The following is an 18,566-nucleotide window of genomic DNA, read 5'->3' as shown; positions in this document are numbered from 1 at the left end:
TCAGGTTCCATTTATGTTGTTTAGGAATATAATCTGGGTACCCTTACCAAGGCTTATTTAACATCCAGAGCAGATAATTTTTTTTAACACTTCTCTCCTCTGTACAAGAAAAATTATTTTCAGTAATAATCCTGAAATGGAATGAATAATAATAATGGCCAGTGAAATAGTCTTTATTTCACTTCACATATAATTATGAAAGTTTTAAAGAAGTTTTTAATATAGGCCAAAAAGTTTTTAAATAATGGATTGGTATTTTTAATTACATGAATGTATTTCTGGGAAAAGATGAAAAAAACTCACCTACATATTAGTGTGTTGCAGTAATGAATAATCACTTCATAGTTTCTGTTTTTGAGTCTTCTGCAAATTTCTCAATGACTGACAAAATTTATCCTGTTTGTATAATCACCTTCAATAGACAGTATAGCCAGATTTGTCAATTTATCATCCCTTGTAGCTGATTGAAGAACGCTTTATTTTTTTTAACACCTTTATTGGAGTATAATTGCTTTACAATGGTGTGTTAGTTTCTGCTTTATAAAAAAGTGAATCAGCTATACATATACATATATCCCCATATCTCCTCCCTCTTGAATCTCCCTCCCACCCTCCCTATCCCACCCCTCTAGGTGATCACAAAGCACTAAGCTGATCTCCCTGTGCTATGTGGCTGCTTCCCACTAGCTATCTATTTTACATTTGGTAGTATATATAAGCCCATGCCACTCTCTCACTTTGTCCCAGCTTACCCTTCCCCCTCCCCATGTCCTCAAGTCCATTCTCTACGTCTGCGTCTTTATTCCTGTCCTGCCCCTAGGTTTTTCATAACCTTTTTTTTTTTTTTAGATTCCATATATATATGTTAGCATACGGTATTTGTTTTTCTCCTTCTGACTTACTTCACTCTGTATGACAGACTCTATGTCCATCCACCTCACTACAAATAACTCAATTTTGCTTCTTTTTATGGCTGAGTAATATTCCATTGTATATATGTGCCACATCTTCTTTATCCATTCATCTGTCGATGGACACTTAGGTTGCTTCCATGTCCTGGCTATTGTAAATTGTGCTGCAATGAGCATTGTGGTACATGACTCTTTTTGAATTATGGCTTTCTCAGGGTATATGTCCAGTAGTGGGATTGCTGGGTCGTATGGTAGGAAGAACGCTTTATTTTATTAAATTCATTTTAAGAAGTTTCTTTCACATGAAGCAACAGATATACAAATTGGGAAAATCTTAAAGGTAAGTTTGGTAGAAGTTCATAAAAGTCCCATTTCAAAATTCACAGCAATTGTTTACAAATGGATTTTAAATTTCTCTGCAGTATAAAAATTGTAAAGACACGAAGTCCAAGAAGTCACATAGAAAGGTGTAAGTTAAGTATGCTCAGCATTTCTTCTGTTTTTAAGATTAAAATTTTTTTCTTGTCCCTCTTCTTCCAACCAATTTCTCTCCTTATATTGCTTAAACTCCTTATATTCAGGAGACCCTTTCCCCCTTAAAGAACACAAGATTTAATTCTAGCCTTGTATCTGTCTGTGTCATTTCACTCTTCATTCCATGATTTGTGAAAGGAAATGACAGTTATGTCATGGAAGAGGGATGAGTAGGAATGTCCAGGACTCAGTCCCTCCATAGAAACAACTATTGAGCTCGCAGGACTGTGTGAAGCAACACTTTTGGAAATCTGGGGTCTAGTCAAACACTTGCAGAGTCCAGAAGAGAGATTGATGAAGAGATTGATAAATTTTGGTGAATCTCACTGTTTCATACAATGGCTACCATCCCCCATCTCCTAGCACTATGGCAGGCAGCCAGTGGGGACTATGGGCCTTGCTCCTGGTGTAGCTTTCTGGTGCTGTGGTAGGCAATAAAGACCTTGCACTCTAAACATTGGGGTTTAATGTTTTGATTGCTTATCACTGCTTTTGGTTGCTGAGGAGCCAGTACAGAGTCCAGCCATAGTTTTAACTCCAAAGAGCTGAAATGGCTTCCCAACCCTTAGGGGATTTTAAAAAACAGTGCTTCACCCCATAAGCTTTGGTGTGTTGTGCTTTTGTTTTCATTCTTCTCAAGTTATTTTCTAATTTCCTTTGTGATTTCTTTTATGTTCTTTTTGTTTAAGACTATGTTATTTAATTTCCACATGGTTACGAATTTTCTAATTTTTCTTCTGTTATTGATTTCTAGTTTCATTCCATTTTGATCAGAAAATATTCTTTGTATGATATTAATCTTTTAAAAATTATTAATGCTTTTATTGTGGTTTTACATATGCTCTATCCTAGAGAATGTTTCATGTTCACTTGAGAAGAATGTGTGTTCTGTTGTTGGGTGAAATGTTCTATATGTATATTTTGTTAGGTCTAACTGGTTTATATTGTTGCTCAAATCCTCTATTTTTTAAAAACTAATCTTGTTGCTCTATTCATTAAAGAATTCCATCTGCAATAGCATCAAAAATAATAAAATACCTAAGAAGAAATTTAGCCAAGGAGGCAAAAGATTTGTACTTCAAAAAGTACAAAACATTGCTGAAAGAAATTAAAGAAGACCTAAGTAAATGGAAAGACATACCATGTTTATGAATTAAAGACAATATTAAGATGGCAATACTACTCAAAGCAGATTTGATGTATTCCCTGTCAAAATCCCAACGTTTTTTACAGAAATAGAAAAACCCATCCTAAAATTCATATGGAATCTCAAGGGACCCTCAAAACCAAACCAAATTTTGAAAAGGAACAAGTTGGAAGACTCATACTTCCTAATTTCAAAACTTATCACAAAGCTACACAGTGGTAATCTCAACAGTGTGGTGCCGGAATAGGGATATACGTCTAGACCAATGGAATAGAAAAGAAAGCCCAGAAAAAACAAATTCCACGTATATATCAACTGATTTTCAACCAGTGCTAAGACCATATAATTGGGAAGTAACAGTCTTTTCCAACAAATGGTACTGGGAAAACTGGATATCCACATGCAAAATAATGAAGTTGTACCCTTACTTTACACCAAATACAAAAAAATAATTCAAAGATCTAAATTTAAGAGTAAAACTATAAAACTCTTAGGATAAAACATAGGTAAAAATCTTCATGACCAGAATAGGATCCTGATTTTATTTACCTTTACTTCTCTTGATGGAATTTGGGAAGTGTCCTGCATTTAATTGCATCTAAGCATCTAGACTGTGCAAAAAAGCCTGTTTCCCCAGAGATGGTCTGAGGACCACCTGTGTTAGAATTACCTGGGATGCCCCCTGAAAACGCAGTGTTTCTGGGACTTTCCTCTGACCAACGAGTGCGAAGCCTGGGAATCTGCATTTTAACCAGATCTGCGGGTATGCTGTTTAAAACTAAACCACTGGTTTGGACTATACTGCATAGAATGTATTAAGATCTTCAGGACCTTTCTAGGGTCTCCAGCATCAACTTTCTCAGGCCTCTAGCATCAATTTCTCAATCTCGGCGTCATACACACCAGGGAAAGTGCTTTGCAAAAATCTCCGGGAAACAACCTGGCGGTCCCGGACTCTGCAGCGCAGGCGCAGAGCCACGGCCTCTGGTGTGCTGCCCATTCTCCTCATCGTCTCTGTTCTCTAACAGATCATCTGCTCCAGGAGAATTAGGTCAGGGCCGTTGATCAGGCAATGACTGGCCCCACATACTGACAAGGACACGACCAAGGGTCTGAGTGGAAGAGTGTCTGTGACCTCGGGAACCTTGGTGAGCGCGGGAGCAGTGGGTCGACGCAAGGGTTTCCCGTTAATCCTTCCGGCTTCCTCAAGCCCCGCGTACTAAGGTTCCGTCTAAGCGTGGGTCCGGCCCAGGGTGTGTCCCGGCGCTCGCCCCGAGGCGGCCGGTGAGTGGGGCACGTAGGGCTCCGGGGCCCGGGGCCTGGACGGGTGGGCCTGGAGGCTCTAGGAATTGGTTGTGCGGAAACACTCAACCCTCTCGGGGGGAGACCGGCGAGAGGTCCAAGGGTGGTCTGGCCTCAGATCCGGCCGAGAGGTGCCTCCGCGGCTGGGACGCGGCACGGTGTCTCTGCGCGGCGCCCAGCGCTCGCCTTGCGGGTGGGCACAACCTAGTTCCTCAGCTGCAGTGACAGCAGGTGGTATTCTCCGGTGAACCCCTGGGAGATAGAAAAGCTCAGGGTTTCATTCCGCTCCGCTCTAGCTGGGCGAGGAAGGGCTTCTGTACTCGGGGTGTTTCCCAGATGCTTACCGTGTACCAGGCACTGTTCTAAGAGTTTTTACCTGCGTCAACTCATTTAATCCTCGCGTTAACCCCATGAGATGTACGGTTATTATCCTCATGTTACAGATTTTAAAATTGAGGCACACAGAGATGAAGTACCTTAAAGTTACAGAGCTTGAGAGTAGTAGTATTTATTTTATGGTTCTGATGATGACGGTTGTACTTCAGTATAGTAGATGTTGTTAGGGGTATTGACAAATGCTGTATATCCAATTCTGTGAATTTGTTGTGACTTTGAACCAATCTTCAAGGACACTGTTGTCTGAAGACCATCTTTTGGTAAGCCTGGAGACTTGACTGTCTCTGTTTTAGAGTTGAACAGAGGCTGCCTAGGCCCTCCTGCTGACTCTTGTGTATTCACAAAGGCTCCAGGAAGTAGTCAGCCCGATACCAGAAAGCAAAGCACCAGAAGAAGAGCTATTCCAGAACCTTCAGAACCTGCTTCCTTCTGAATAATTTCTTAATATTCAAGAGAGTATATACAAGGGAAAATTATTCCAAGATCAGCAGTTGATTATAAGAGAAAGTGGCATGGTCAAAAGAATTTCAGATGGTTAGGGTAACAGGAGGGGGTCAGGGCTGTGAGGGCTGGAAAATTAGTCATATAAAGAGGAGAATGGGTTTTGCTGGTGCTGCAGCACTTTGTGACCACTGTACTTTCGAGAATAATGATTTGGTAAGGTTACAATATCTATAGACCAGTAAGGTGATCCAGATAAAACTAAAGTATGAGGAAGAAAGGAGAAAAAGAGAAAAGGAGAGGCAACATTCCACATCACGGTGGAGGAACCCCTTGTATGAAACCTGGATAAGGGTATTGTCCTAACCTTGTGGAGACAGAGACCTCCTAGCCTCTCTGAAATATATCTGGGGGCTCCTCCTGACAACTTTGTCATATCCACCAGCTCTGCCTTCCCCATTTCATGTGCATCCTCCAAAGCCAGGAAAAACAATGCATCTGTCTACACTCTAGAACAGCAGCACAAATCCTCTGAGAGCATCTTTCCCTAAAGGTATACTATCACAATTTAAAAACTAATTCATTTGAGGTAAGCACAGCAGTAATATCTCCTTATATCATAGATGATATTCTTTATAGTAAGCTTTGCCATTTATAACGTGTAGCATTCACAGAAGCTTTGTGAGAAAAGACAAGCGAGTACTAGTGATGCCATTTTATAGTGTGGGACCAGCCTTTCAAAAAGGTGAGTGGCTTGCCCAGAGATGCACAGCCCTGTGGTGGAGCAGTATCATCTGCCTTCTGTTTTGACTCTCAGGAGGAAGTAAGGGACTACTGCCTACTCCCTTTGAACTCACATCCCATGTGAGGAAATCGATAAGCAGACTGGATTATATGCCTCGGAACACCTAGAGAGTTTAGAGAGAGTTTGGACTCAGCCCAGACCAATTCCCTTTACCTTTTCTCATTAAAGAACTAGGGACTTAAACCCAGACATAAATGGCTACTGTCATTTTCTTTGTGTCTGGGAGGAGGTGGGGTTACTTTGGGACATTTGTTTTACCTCTTAATACCTAGGGTTGCATTCACCTGGCCCAGTGTGGGCATTACTAGACCAGTGACTCTGGATACCTTAGGATAAGACCTGTTATCCCCAGATTTTTTTTTTTTTTTTTTTTTTTTGGGGTTTGTGGGCCTCTCACTGTTGTGGCCTCTCCCGTTGCGGAACACAGGCTCCGGATGCGCAGGCTCAACGGCCATGGCTCACGGGCTTAGCCGCTCCGCGGCATGTGGGATCTTCCCGGACTGGGGCACGAACCCGTGTCCCCTGCATCAGCAGGCGGACTCTCAACCACTGCACCGCCAGGGAAGCCCGTGTTATCCCCAGGTTTGCCCTTGACCAGAAAGAAAACGAAGAGGAGGTGGAAGAGGGAAAGGCAACTTTCTATCTCACTATAAGATCGTATACCATATATGTTAAGGATTCTTCCTTCTTTTCTGGAAGTTTGTGCCATCTCGCCAAATGGAGACACATGTATTTCTCTTTTCAGAGAGTGTCCCTTCTTAGGTGAGTGTGGCAAATTTTGCCCAGTATGGGATTAGTCCCTGGTTGCCTGCTGACTGCTTTTGATGTCCTCCTCAGCACCCCCTTGCTCTATTTCAGCATTAGGCAATTGGCCTCTTTCTCAAACAGTTTCCTCTGAAACATGGACCTTAGGCTCTCACATGTCTCTGGGGATTTGAAAAAGAGTCTGTTCGTTCTAGTCTTATCCCCTTAGTCTAGGCAGATGGGTCTGTGCCTCAGAGTTTGGAATCTAAAATTAAATTCCAGGAATCAGACAGCTCTGGACTAATCAAGTCCAACATCTTCCTTTTACAGATGAGGATACATAAAACCAGACTGGTTATTTTTCCTTGGTTTTTATTTAGCTACCAACAGAGCTATGATCAAAATCCAGATTACTTGGTAAATGTAATACCAAGTAATCATTTATACCACGGGGCCTCTATCTGGTGTTTCACTGATTTATGCCAAGGATGCCACTTGCTTTGTGGTGGCACTTTAGTGGAAGCCAGGAAATTTAATCCTTAGTTTACCCAGATAGGGCTTTTAGTGTAGTTGGGACTTATTGCAGCCTCTCAGGATAGTCATCTCTCAGAGGTAGTCAGTCACTCTTGTGTCAAGGTCATGCTGGTGTCCTGGGATCAGTGGTTTAGTTTCTTGGCCCTTTAGAGGCCATATGAATGGAAAGCATGACTCAAGTGTTTTTTCCCTGCTTGTTGAGAAGAAGTAAGTATGATGTAGTGTAGTGAGTTTGAGTCCAGGATTTATCACTTGGACTTGGGCTAAATTACTTATCCTTTCTGTACCTCAAATTCTTCATTTGTATTGTGGAAATAATAATAGTAACCCTCTCATTGTTGTGAGACAAAAATGAGTCCGTATTCATAAAATGCTTAGAATAGGCAGACCCAAGAGAAAAGACCAAAAACAGGCCTTTCCAGAGGCTGCACCTCCAACTCACGTTCCTTTCACAGTTGGGTTCTTCTTTTTTTTAATGTAGAAACTTTTTCCAATGTGGTTTTTGTGTGTCTGTCATAGGTGTCACATATACAAACACATAATGCATAATACAGTTACACATGTCATGAGCTTATTTGAAATGCAAAAACAACTACATCTTGGGACTCTTGTACTGCACACTATATACACATTAAATTATAATTATCTTATATCAAATTGCCATATTTTACCAATCATCAAGGTATTAATAAGCATGAGAGTAAACCCTCAACTTCAAATTGGCTCTCTCCTTTGAACTCTGTCCTAGTTCTCTCTCTGTTCAGGAGATCCTGCCTACTTTTAGATGTCCTATGTTTTAATGGTTCTAGTGAGTCAGTTTATAAAGATCTTCACATTTCAGATCTTCCTGGTTTCCCTTTGTCTCCAAAAACCTGAACAAAATCTCTTCTCAACAATATCTCTTCTCCAAGATGGAATGTAATATGTAATAATGTAATAATATTCCACTATGTACAAAATTCCCACTGCTCCTATGTCACCTTTATGGCAGTCTGGGTGTTCTCAGATCTTCAAGGACTTCTGTTGGGGACAAGGACTTTTGCTTTAAGACTTTAGAGGCTTTGCAATTTACGGCCTGAGACAGTCACTATTTATCTATTGTGTAACTGTTAATACTTTAGTTCTATTGCACTAGAGAAGTAATTTTCTACCTTTCAAACCTACCATCCCCTTTACTATCTTGAAATAAAATTTATAGATAATATTAACTACCTATAGATATAATTTCCAGAATATCACTACATTACTTTAACTGTAATATAAAGGAGAAAGAAAAGGAAAGTAATTTATAATAGAATAATAGTTTTTCAGCATGTAAATGATTGGATGAAATAGACACTTGTACCTATTCATAGAATTATGTGAATACAACAGCTACAAATGCAGATGGATATGTGAATGTCGTATTTGTGAATCTAATATCATGAGTGGCTTGATTTTCCTAAAATGGCGAACAATTTCGAATATCATTCAAAGAAAAAGAAGTATATTTCCTTGATTTTCCAATACATAGCAAAGTTGTGCAAAATACTTTGTATTTATTTGTAAAGTAGTTCCAGTCTCAGGTAACCATTAACAACTCTTTTGAAAGTCTGGCAGGATAAGGGACATTCTTTGTTTTACAGGAATCCCTGGCCCTCACTAAATTCTAATAGCCCCATCCAATCAACATGACAACAAAACCAAAACCAAAACAAAACAAAACAATAAAACCACACACACAAACCCTCACAAATTCCCAAAACTCTCCCTAGGAGGTGATATTGCTGCCTTGAGGATTACTGTAATAGAGGAGAGAAGTACAGTGAACTGCCAACAGAATAATGAGGGAGTAACTTAAGGATCTGGGCTGCAAGGATGTAGGCTAGCCAACCTAAGCAGTAAGACAAATGCCTACTAAGGATTGTTAGCGCCAAAAAGTATGCAACTGGATTTTATTGCAAGGTCCTAAATAAATTAGAAATTCTGACTTCTCAGTCAACCTAGTGGTAGAGCTTTGCATTCCCTGCTTTCAGTTGAAAGGCATGTTCTTGGCAAAGCTGGACACAGACAGCATCGTCATGTTGCTCTTGAGGTTCTCCATGGATGGCTTCTTCGTGAACATCCTCCAGGATTCATTTCCACATGTGGGAGGTTCCCAGTCTCTGAGAAAGGCAAGACTTGTGAAACCAGATCAACTCTTAACCTAGTGGATCTTAAATTGTGCTGTGAGCAGAAACATTAGGGGAACTATTATACAATTTGTTGCCTACTGTCATGCCCAAGGGCTCTGAGTGAATTTACAAGAAAATGGGTTAAAGAAAAAACTTCAGTGGGAAAACATAGAGTCCAGAGAAGGGCTGGAAGAGTAGGCACAGATTCCCATATCCTCCCCATTTTACCAACAGAAAGGTTGCCAGAGCCAGGATGCTCTGCTGTGCACGAGTTTAGGTCAGTATTCTAGGAGAGGGCCTTTGCTGCTCTTCCTCATTATAAGGCAAGTGTTAGAACAACCTCGTGAGTGGGGAGATAAACAGACTGCTTGGTACAGTCTGAATGTGGGGTGCCAACTTTTTAAAGGAATCGTCTGGGAAAGCTAGCTGCCTAATACCTGGAAACCTTGAGATCCTTGGGCAGTGTTGGCCCTTCCAGCAGAAGGAAGAAGTCACCTGTCCTAAAAGAAGCTGAGTTTATGTTTTAGACCCTCTGGCTGTGAGAAGAATGTTTGGTAGGAAGGCTGGTCCCAGTGAACACATTTTTCAGGCAACCTAGAGAGTGTTTCTAAGGTTCATTTTGGACAATTCAACTTGTCCAGTCATACGAACTTAATAACTGCAAATGCCTGGGCCTCATTGTACTTAACTAGGTCTGAAGTAATGCCCAGTATCTAGAGTAACAAGTTCCATAAGTGATTCTGATGGGTATGTGTATAACCTTTCTTTTGGAACCAGTTTTAGCCCAGAACTTTCAGATACCCATTTTCTGCAGCCCCTCCTGCCACAGCCTCTAAAAATGCACACTATGGTTTTTGTTTGTTTGTTTGGGGTTTTTTTTTTTGGCCGCATCGTGTGGCTTGTGGCATCTTAGTTCCCCGACCAGGGATTGAACCTAGGCCCTCGGCAGTGAAAGCGTGGAGTCCTAACCACTGGACCGCCAGGGAATCCCCACACACTATCTTTTCTATAGATCAAAGCATTAGTGTTGAGCTCTCAATAGCCCTGTGTCTCCAGCACCAATAGCCTTGTGTTAAATCATTTACAATCAGCAGGGATCCCAGCATGTGAATTGGACATGATCACCCAGTTGGAGAAAGAACAACTGTAGACACTGGATCTTCAGGGAGCTGAAGAGGGGAGTGACCAAAAATATCTGTCTAGGTGAGTAGTATCATGAAAAGGCCACTAATTTGAAATTTCGGAGACGTGAGTTCTAGTCTAAGCTCTTGCAATTTGCTGGGTGGCTTAAGTTACTCTGTTTTCTATCTGTCAAATAAGCAAGGTGGCCTTGATGAACTCTAAGTTAAGATCTGTTATGATGAGCTCTGTTAATCCTCTGAAGTCTGTGGTTGTAGACTTGTTTAGAAGAGTACCTAAACTAGCTGGAAGAAGGGTTGGGGGATCAAAGGGAGATCAAATGGGGATAGCAGGGTAATAGTTAGCATTTCTGAAATTCTGTTTTCTCTCTTTGCCAAGAAAATGGTTGCATACAAGCTTGATAGAGTCTTCCTCACTTTTTGCATTTTGGCAGGGTGGTGGTGGTTATGTTTTCTACATTTGAGAGTCTTTACTTTTCTCATCCCTTTCCTGTCTCTCATTTACCATAACTAATTGGCTACAATAGCTAATAGCTCATTTTACTTTCTAATCCCTTGTTCTCTGCTCATCAATTGGTATATCTGCTCATGTCCATTTTGGGGGCTCAGCATTTAACCAAGCCCCTACCTGTATTTCTTGATGTCTCTGTGCATCCACTGTGAAAACTCTATTATCACTTCTGGCCTTGTTCACTTCTCTTTCATTGTCCCTTTTAAGTTTCTGCCCATATAAAGTTGCTAGTGTGCATGAATTGCAAATTACTTGTCTTTTTTTCCTGTTGGTTTATTTTCCTTGCTCTCCACACTAGACACAGGTGACATTTGCACTTTAAATGTCTTTCAGATAGGGATATTTGAACTGAACCAAAGCATCAACACCAATCAGGCTATTTCTGAAGAACTAGAGTTTCCAGGGTCAGCAATGGAAAGTCTCCGAAGGAATACTGCCCAACTTCCTATGAATGAAGAAGCCTGTAAAAGTGAGGGCCAGTTATCAAGGCAGACAAAATGTCCTCCACAGAAGAAATCTTCTTTTGAGAAAACAGCAATCAGAAAAGTGTCAATGACACTCAAGGAAATTTTCACTAGGGAGAGAGGCCCTGAATCCAGTGAATTTAGTCTAAACTCAAAGCTTAATACACGGCAGAAAATTCCAAAGGGAGCTATGTCCCCCATATCTAGGAAAAACTCCAAAGATAATTCAGGCTTAATTAAACACCAAAAACTCTTTCCGCAAAGGAAACCTTGTAAATGCAATGAATGTGATAAAGTCTTTAGTTACCAATCAGACCTTATTGTCCACAGTAGAATTCATGGTGGAGAAAAGCCTTTTGTATGCAATGAATGTGGTAAAACTTTTAGCCGAAGTACACACCTTATTGAACATCAAAGAACTCACACCGGAGAGAAACCTTATGAATGCAGTGAATGTGGAAAAGCTTTTAGCCGGAGTACACACCTTAGTCTACATCAGAGGATCCATACTGGAGAAAAACCATATGAATGTAGTGAATGTGGAAAAGCCTTTAGCCGAAGCACTAACCTTAGTCAGCATCAGCGAACTCATACTCAAGAAAAACCTTACAAATGTAATGAATGTGGGAAAGCCTTCAGTGACCATTCAACCATAATTCAGCATCAACGAATACACACTGGAGAGAATCCCTATGAATGCAGTGAATGTGGAAAAGCTTTCAGTTGGATCTCATCTCTTATTGAACATCAGAGAACACACACTGGGGAGAACCCCTATGAGTGCAGTGACTGTGGGAAGGTATTCAGTCGGAGCTCATCCCTTGTTGAACATCAGAGAATACACACTGGAGAAAAGCCCCACGAGTGTAGAGAGTGTGGAAAGGGTTTCAGTCGGAGCTCCTCCCTTATTATTCACCAGAGAACTCATACCGGAGAGAAGCCTTACAAGTGCAATAACTGTGGAAAAGCCTTCAGTCAGAGTTCATCTCTCATCAGACATCAGCAACTTCACACTAAAGAGTAGTATCTGTGCTTTCCTTAATGTTAGCACAAGAGCACACAGCATAACCTCCCACAGCTGAAAAGAAACATATATACTTGTTTGAATTTTCCTTCCTACTAGCTAGGGCTAAGCCAGTTTCAAGCTAGCCTTCCTTCCTTTTTGTAAACTAAATGCTCAAATGAGTGATCAATCCAACAAGGGGATGAATTTTAAAACCTAACATATTCACTCTAATATTCTGGAGGGCTCCAATCTTAGAATATACAGCTACCTAACACCTTGCAGTTCCTCACCTTATCTATTCCATGGAGCTTGGATCCCTGAACAACCAGTGAACCCTCTCTTTCCCAACCACATCAGCTCCTTCACTTAAAAGAGGAAATCCCATGTGTGTGTATTTTCATGCTTGCTGGCTCCAGTGGCAGAAGAGAAGGAGCTGGCTTCAGATTAGGACAAAAAATTCCCACCAGTTTGGGGATAAAAAATTCAGTCTCGAATTATATGGACAAATTTTTCTCTTCCTTCCTCCCTTACCTTTTTTGCTATAGCATAATTTCCTCAAAGTATAGCCCGTAGTTCTAATGTGCCTAACTAATCCCAGTGTTATTTTATCTTATCCTTACCAAGAAGGTCCTAAAAATCTTAGTTCCTCCATTATCTTTTAAAAAATTGCTGTCCTATTTTAAAAACTTTTCTTTTGTTTACAGACTTCAAGAAACATATACTATCTGGTTCTGACTCTCACCAGCCTTGTTAAGTTGATCTGTCAAAGACAAACTCAGTGCCTTTTTCTCAGTCCTCTTCCTACTTGACATTTGCAGAATTGGTACTTTTGGCCACTCCTATGCCTTAAAACGTGAGCTTCTGGGATCCATTATTCTGTGCTGATCCACACTTTTCCTACCTCCCAGCACTTCTCTGATTAACAATGATCAGCTCTGTGACTTGGGCAAGAGTTGGACCAGAATAATTTCATTTTATTGGCTTATAGTACTTCATGTTATTCAATTAGATTGTAAGCTTCTTGAAAACAGAAATCTTGTTTTAGATCCCTATAAAACATCACACAGTGCTGAGCAGTCACTAAATGCCCCAAAATTATTGCTTACTGATTCCTCTTTATCTATCCTGGGTAATCAGTCTGCTAGGATTTATTTGAAATGTCTTGATAATTGATTTCTTTCTCTCTATTCCTACTGCTGCTGCCAAGTCCTCAGTAGTTTGGGCCTAGATTACCAGAGTAAACACATTGTTGCTGCTCTTGTCTCCCTGTCTTTATATAGCTGCCTGACTAAACTACCACTTGGTTCAGAAAGAATCCACAGTTTCCCATTGTCCCAAGGAAAAAGTTCAAAGTACTTTAACTTGAAGACCTTGCACAGTTGGATCTATTTACTTATTTTCCATTACTCCCCAGTACAACTGGGCAGCCCTGTCCTTTGTCTCTATGACACCCTTTCTCTTCACACTTGGCTCCGCTTCACACTATTCCGTGGCACCCTTTTACATACCCTGCTTTCCTCCCTGTATCTCCAGAAATCTATGCATACTTTATAAAAGGCCCTGGTCAGGTCCTGCCTCCTCTGTGATAATTTCAGCACCACCCCCTTAGAAGTCCTTTACAGTGATGGTTTGCCTTATTCTCCTGTATTACATACTTTCTTATTCTGTTCTCTGGTTCTGTCATGTGCTTTTTTCCATGAACTTTTTTGAAGTTAGAAATTGTCTTAAATCTCTTAGAAGCCCCATCTAATACATAGTACAATGCAGGCCTGGATTGTAGTTTTAATCTAAATCAGGAGGGTTTAATTTAATAATGCAGTCACTTTACTCTTTTGAATGGTGAGATTACCTCATAAAGATTTTTGTCCTTTTTGTCCTACCTTGAATTATATACATTAAGCCTTGGGACTGACTCCTTCAGAGCTCCTGGGATGCTGGCCTCTTGGCTTTCCACTTCATGAGACTGTTTTAAGGAGTATGTGGGTTTATTCATATAAAATGATGAAAACAGTACCTGACATATAAATGCTAATTGTTATGATTCTATTCCTGCCTGTAGTCTTTCATTTCATCCCTAAAGGGTCTGTAACTCCACAGAATGGAAAACTAGGATCACAGTCAAAGAAGAAGATATTTCTTCTGCCATCACAGACAATTGTCATCTATTTTATTATAACTCTATTGTGTGTCAAAAATGACTCAAGGCGGCTTACAAGATATGATAAAATACAAAACTGAAAAAATACAAATCGGTATTAAAGAAGAAAATGCCTAGAAGATCAAGATCATGACAAATTATGGTATGCCAGATAGTTATTCAGGTATGAAAGTGAGATGGTCATTTGCTTACATTGTATTTGGAAGGGGAGAAAATGTCCATTCTTCAAGGAAAGCCTAATAGAGTTAAGATGAATTTCTCCACTGGCCTTCATGTAATTATACAATGTGCTTGATAACAAAAAATTAAAATTAAATTATGTGTTCTCTACAACACCTAGCATATAGTATGTTTTCCAGTGAATAAATATTTAGTTCATAGTAGAAGTCTCAGAAAGGCAAATATAAAGATTCTTCTTGGGGTGGAGTGGGGTTAGAAGGAGCAGAGGGTAGAGATAATCAAGTAATTACTGGGTGCCAGAAGAAAAGCTCTTTTTGAGTCTCTTAACTTACCACATTATGGGATGAAGAAACTGAAATTTACACATGTTAAATAGCTTACCCAAGGATCAGGATTTGACCCCACTACTGGATCTCTTAAGCTGGGCCCTGGCAAGATCTGGGAAAGAAAGAACTGTGTAAGTAAAGGTATAGAGGTAGGAAAATGCTCTGTTTGTTCCAATAGATGAACTGGACTGTCTGTGGCAGGGAGTTCAGTGAAATAAAAATAAGAAAGTTTATTTGGAATTGGATAACTAGACAGTGGCTGCCCTGAGTACTAGCTTGTGTGTGGATTTAATCATTTAGGCAATGAGGGAATTACAGGAGGTTTTTGATCATGGTAATACAAATTTTGTTTCGGGGAGAAGATTAATTTGGTAGAGGAGACAAGGTGGTTTGGAAATGAGAGAGACAGCATGCAGAAACTAGGTGAGAAGCTGAAGTATTAGAATAGTGGTATTGTGGAAAAGAGCAGTGGTCAGATGAGGTGACAGTATAAAGTAAGGATCCTATGAAACTGGTGACTAGATACGGGCAAGGAAGAAGAGAGACCAGCACTTCCTTAATTGCTGTTGTTAACTTTCCTGTAAGCTACCTAGGGTATGGAGGGAGGAATTTCTGATACACACTCAGCAGTTAGCCATGAATACAAAACATTAAAAAGCTGAACGCCTGATATGATTAACTTGCATCTTTAAAGTCGATTTGGAACCAAAAACTTTTGGGATTTCTGGTGGGGAAATTGGGTCAGAAGATAAGAGCAATCTGGAGTGGGGAGCTTTATTCTAAGGAGAAACAGAGGGTTTTCCAATGCAGCCAAAAGCACTGTGACTGGGCTCACACTGAACAATGTCTTCAAAATAATCTCCGTCCTTGCACGGAGCCCACATCTAGGCGCTCAGCGTGGGCCCTCTTCTGCGAGCCCTGCAGGTGGCTCCAGCGGAGGCCAGCTGCCGTCCCTGTCCTCGCACGTCCGGACGCCTAGGCCATTCCTCGGGAACCCGGGTAGGGAAGGAGGCACGTGAGTGCGAAGACCACCGCGGGGGTAAGAGCCTCAGAGCTCTGCGCTTTGGCTGTGCTCCCGGAATTTTATGGTGACCGTTGTGTGCTCCAGTTCCCCTCATCAAGGCTGCGATGGCCACTCCTAGAACCACCGGATGGGGCCCCGCGACCACCCCAGACGCCATCTTCCCGCTTCCCCGGGGGCGCTCTGAAGCAAGATCGGCCGGAGCTGATCCTACATCTGAGAACTACAATTCCCAGAAACCTCGGAGACTCGCAGTCGTCACAGCGCCCAGACTCCATTTCCCAGAAGTCTTAGGACCAATTCCCATCCTCACTGAAAACCTTATCGACTTTCTGCTGAAGATTCAAAGGCTGTCGGGGTGGGCGGTGCCACGCAACGTGATGTGGCGATACCACTGGGCCTCGTTTCTGGATGGTCTCCTAGCCTGAATCTCTGACACTTCTTTTTCTAAAAAATTGATAAATCAGAGTGAAGCTTCCACCCTTTTCTGTTAGATTTTATTCATTTAACATGTGTTTTCCGTGCCTACTATGTATTAATCCGCTTTTCTGATTTGTGGACTGTGAGATTGAAGATGAGTCACTTTCTTCGCTAAATATTAATTCAGCTCCGTTAAAGAGGCCACGATCCTTCCTCAACATTCTCCCTGCCGCCCAACCCCTCACCCTGACACACACACACACACACACACACACACACACACACACACACAGGCACACACGCTGAAAAGCATAAAGGGATGAAAAGCAAAAAATAAACACTGGTCCCATCACTCAGATAATCCCTGGACATATTAGTAAATGTTCTTTCAGACTTTTTTTCTTCTTCTTCTATCTGTGTATCTGCATATGCTAGATATGGATTGTGTGTACACGTTTATACATAACAAAAAGTTATAGTTTGTACGTAACAAAGGATTTACTATATACATTCATCTTGAAATTTCCCCATGTTAATATTTTCCAAAATAATTTTTAATGGTACTGTCAAAGAACTAATCCTGTCCCTGTATAAGCATTTCTTTTCAGGCTTCCTAAACACCAGTGATTTTATTTAGAACCCCTAACAAATGCTTCAGTCTGCTGTTGTCAAAACAACTTTAAAAATTACTGTTAAAAAAAAAATTACTGTTAATTTTATTAGTTGTGATAATGATATTATGGTTATGTTTAAAAGGAAGAAAAAGTCCTACTGGCTAAAAGATACATACTGACGAGACAAATGATGTCTGGGTCTAACTTTAAAGTATTCCAGGAATAAATAAAAGGGGAGTCAGGGAGGGATTGCTAAACAAGACTGGCAAATGTTGATTATTGTTTAATCTGGGTGAAGAATACACTGAAGTTCACTTTTCTATTTTGTGTCTATTTGAAATTTTCTGTAATAATTTTTTAAAATGTATACCAGCATTCCTCTTGGAGCAGTGTGGCCAGCTAATTCCTTCCAACCTCATGTTCAAGTCATCCTTTGACCACTGCCCAAATGAAGAATTTTCACTTCCATTGTCATCTCTGTGATGCTGACTGATTCCTTTTCCTGGGACCCATCTTCTGACTAGTTTTTTCACAGTACCTCTGAAACTAAAGTAAGTCTCAACTCTTTACAGAGCGCTCCTTTTACCTTCATGCTCTCCTGCATCTTAGTCTCCTCCTGATCTCCTATGTACATGACTTTGGCATCTGGCTTATAGTTTTCTGCTGTATTTCACGTCTCATTTCATTCTGAGTGACATCATGACAGAGTAACTGCTCAGTAAACATTTGTTGAATCAACTAATGTCCACGTGGATGAGTCATCCAGCAAACATTCTGCCTTTTATCTGGAACCCTGGGGTCTTGGCAGGCAGGAATCCCCGCGCTTGTGGGTAATGCAGCATCTGCTGCCCGTGCTTTTCCTCTCCCACCGGTGAATCTTATCCTTCCCTTTTTAATTCCTGTTCCAGAAGTCCTCCTCCGCCTCTGCTTTTACAAGGTGCCTGCCATCTGCTCCCCACGCACAACCTTCTGTCCTTCACACTTTCTACGCCCACCACTTAGCTTCTATCCATCCCAACATTGTCAGAGACACCATTTCTTTCTCCTTTAGGACTTTGCTCTCACACTGTTTCCACTTTTCAATCTCTCCTTTTCTAGTGACTCATTTCATTATCACTTTAAACAAGTCTAGTATGTCTCTCCTATTTAAAAACATCCTCATTAAATTCACATACTGCTTTAGCCACCAAGCTAATTCTCCCCTAGAACTTCCAGAAGGAGTGTGAACCAGCCAACACCTTGAGTTTGGCCTAGTGAAACTGATTTCAGACTTCTGGATTCCAGAACTGTGAAAAGAAATCTGTTGTTTTAAGGCACCAAGTTTGTGGTAATTCATTATAGCAGCCATAGGAAATGAATACATTCTTCTTTTGCTCTTGGTCTTTCAGGCTCAGGGGTGGTAATGCTTTCCTGCAATTGTTAGACGCTAGTGTTCCACTGTCCTTTGCTGGTTCCCTCTCTTGGCTAAATTTTCTTCAATTAAACTGCTTGAATATGGCCCTTAGTTTCTGCCTGGGACTCTGCCTAGAGGTGGAGTGAAGAAAAATATGGACCAAATAAAAAGTGGCCCCTGAAAATACTGTCCTTCACCAATAGACCCATTCCTTGTTTCCTGGTCTTCTTGGGCAATGCTGGGCCATTAGCCTCCCAGAACTGTGGTTCCAGATTTCTCCTGGCCCCAAAGTAATCTGCTCAGAACTACATTGCTCAGAGGCCTCAGTAATGATACATATTTTGGACCTGGACCTTGAGCCTTCATG

The 18,566-nt window shown here is 41.0% G+C and overlaps 1 protein-coding gene across 2 annotated transcripts; it reads left to right on the top strand.

The window, feature by feature from the left end:
* The first annotated feature begins 3,810 nt into the window (after nt 1-3,810).
* ZNF391 (zinc finger protein 391) lies at nt 3,811-17,409 on the top strand. 2 transcript variants are annotated; one of them, XM_032649287.1, is made up of 3 exons: nt 3,811-3,876; nt 10,059-10,170; nt 10,951-17,409. In XM_032649287.1, the coding sequence occupies exon 3, from the start codon at nt 11,029-11,031 to the stop codon at nt 12,103-12,105; it is 1,077 nt and encodes a 358-aa protein (XP_032505178.1). In that variant the 5' UTR covers nt 3,811-3,876; nt 10,059-10,170; nt 10,951-11,028; the 3' UTR covers nt 12,106-17,409. The 2 variants fall into 2 exon arrangements, with proteins under 2 accessions (XP_032505178.1, XP_032505179.1); XM_032649288.1 differs by having other exon boundaries at nt 3,845-3,876; nt 10,062-10,170.
* The last annotated feature ends 1,157 nt before the right edge of the window (nt 17,410-18,566 follow it).

The sequence above is a fragment of the Phocoena sinus genome, chromosome 11 (genome assembly GCF_008692025.1).
Source record: "Phocoena sinus isolate mPhoSin1 chromosome 11, mPhoSin1.pri, whole genome shotgun sequence".
Classification (NCBI taxonomy): Eukaryota; Metazoa; Chordata; class Mammalia; order Artiodactyla; family Phocoenidae; genus Phocoena; species Phocoena sinus.
The sequence above is the reverse complement of the archived record's forward strand: the minus strand, read 5'-3'. Positions and strand labels throughout refer to the sequence as shown.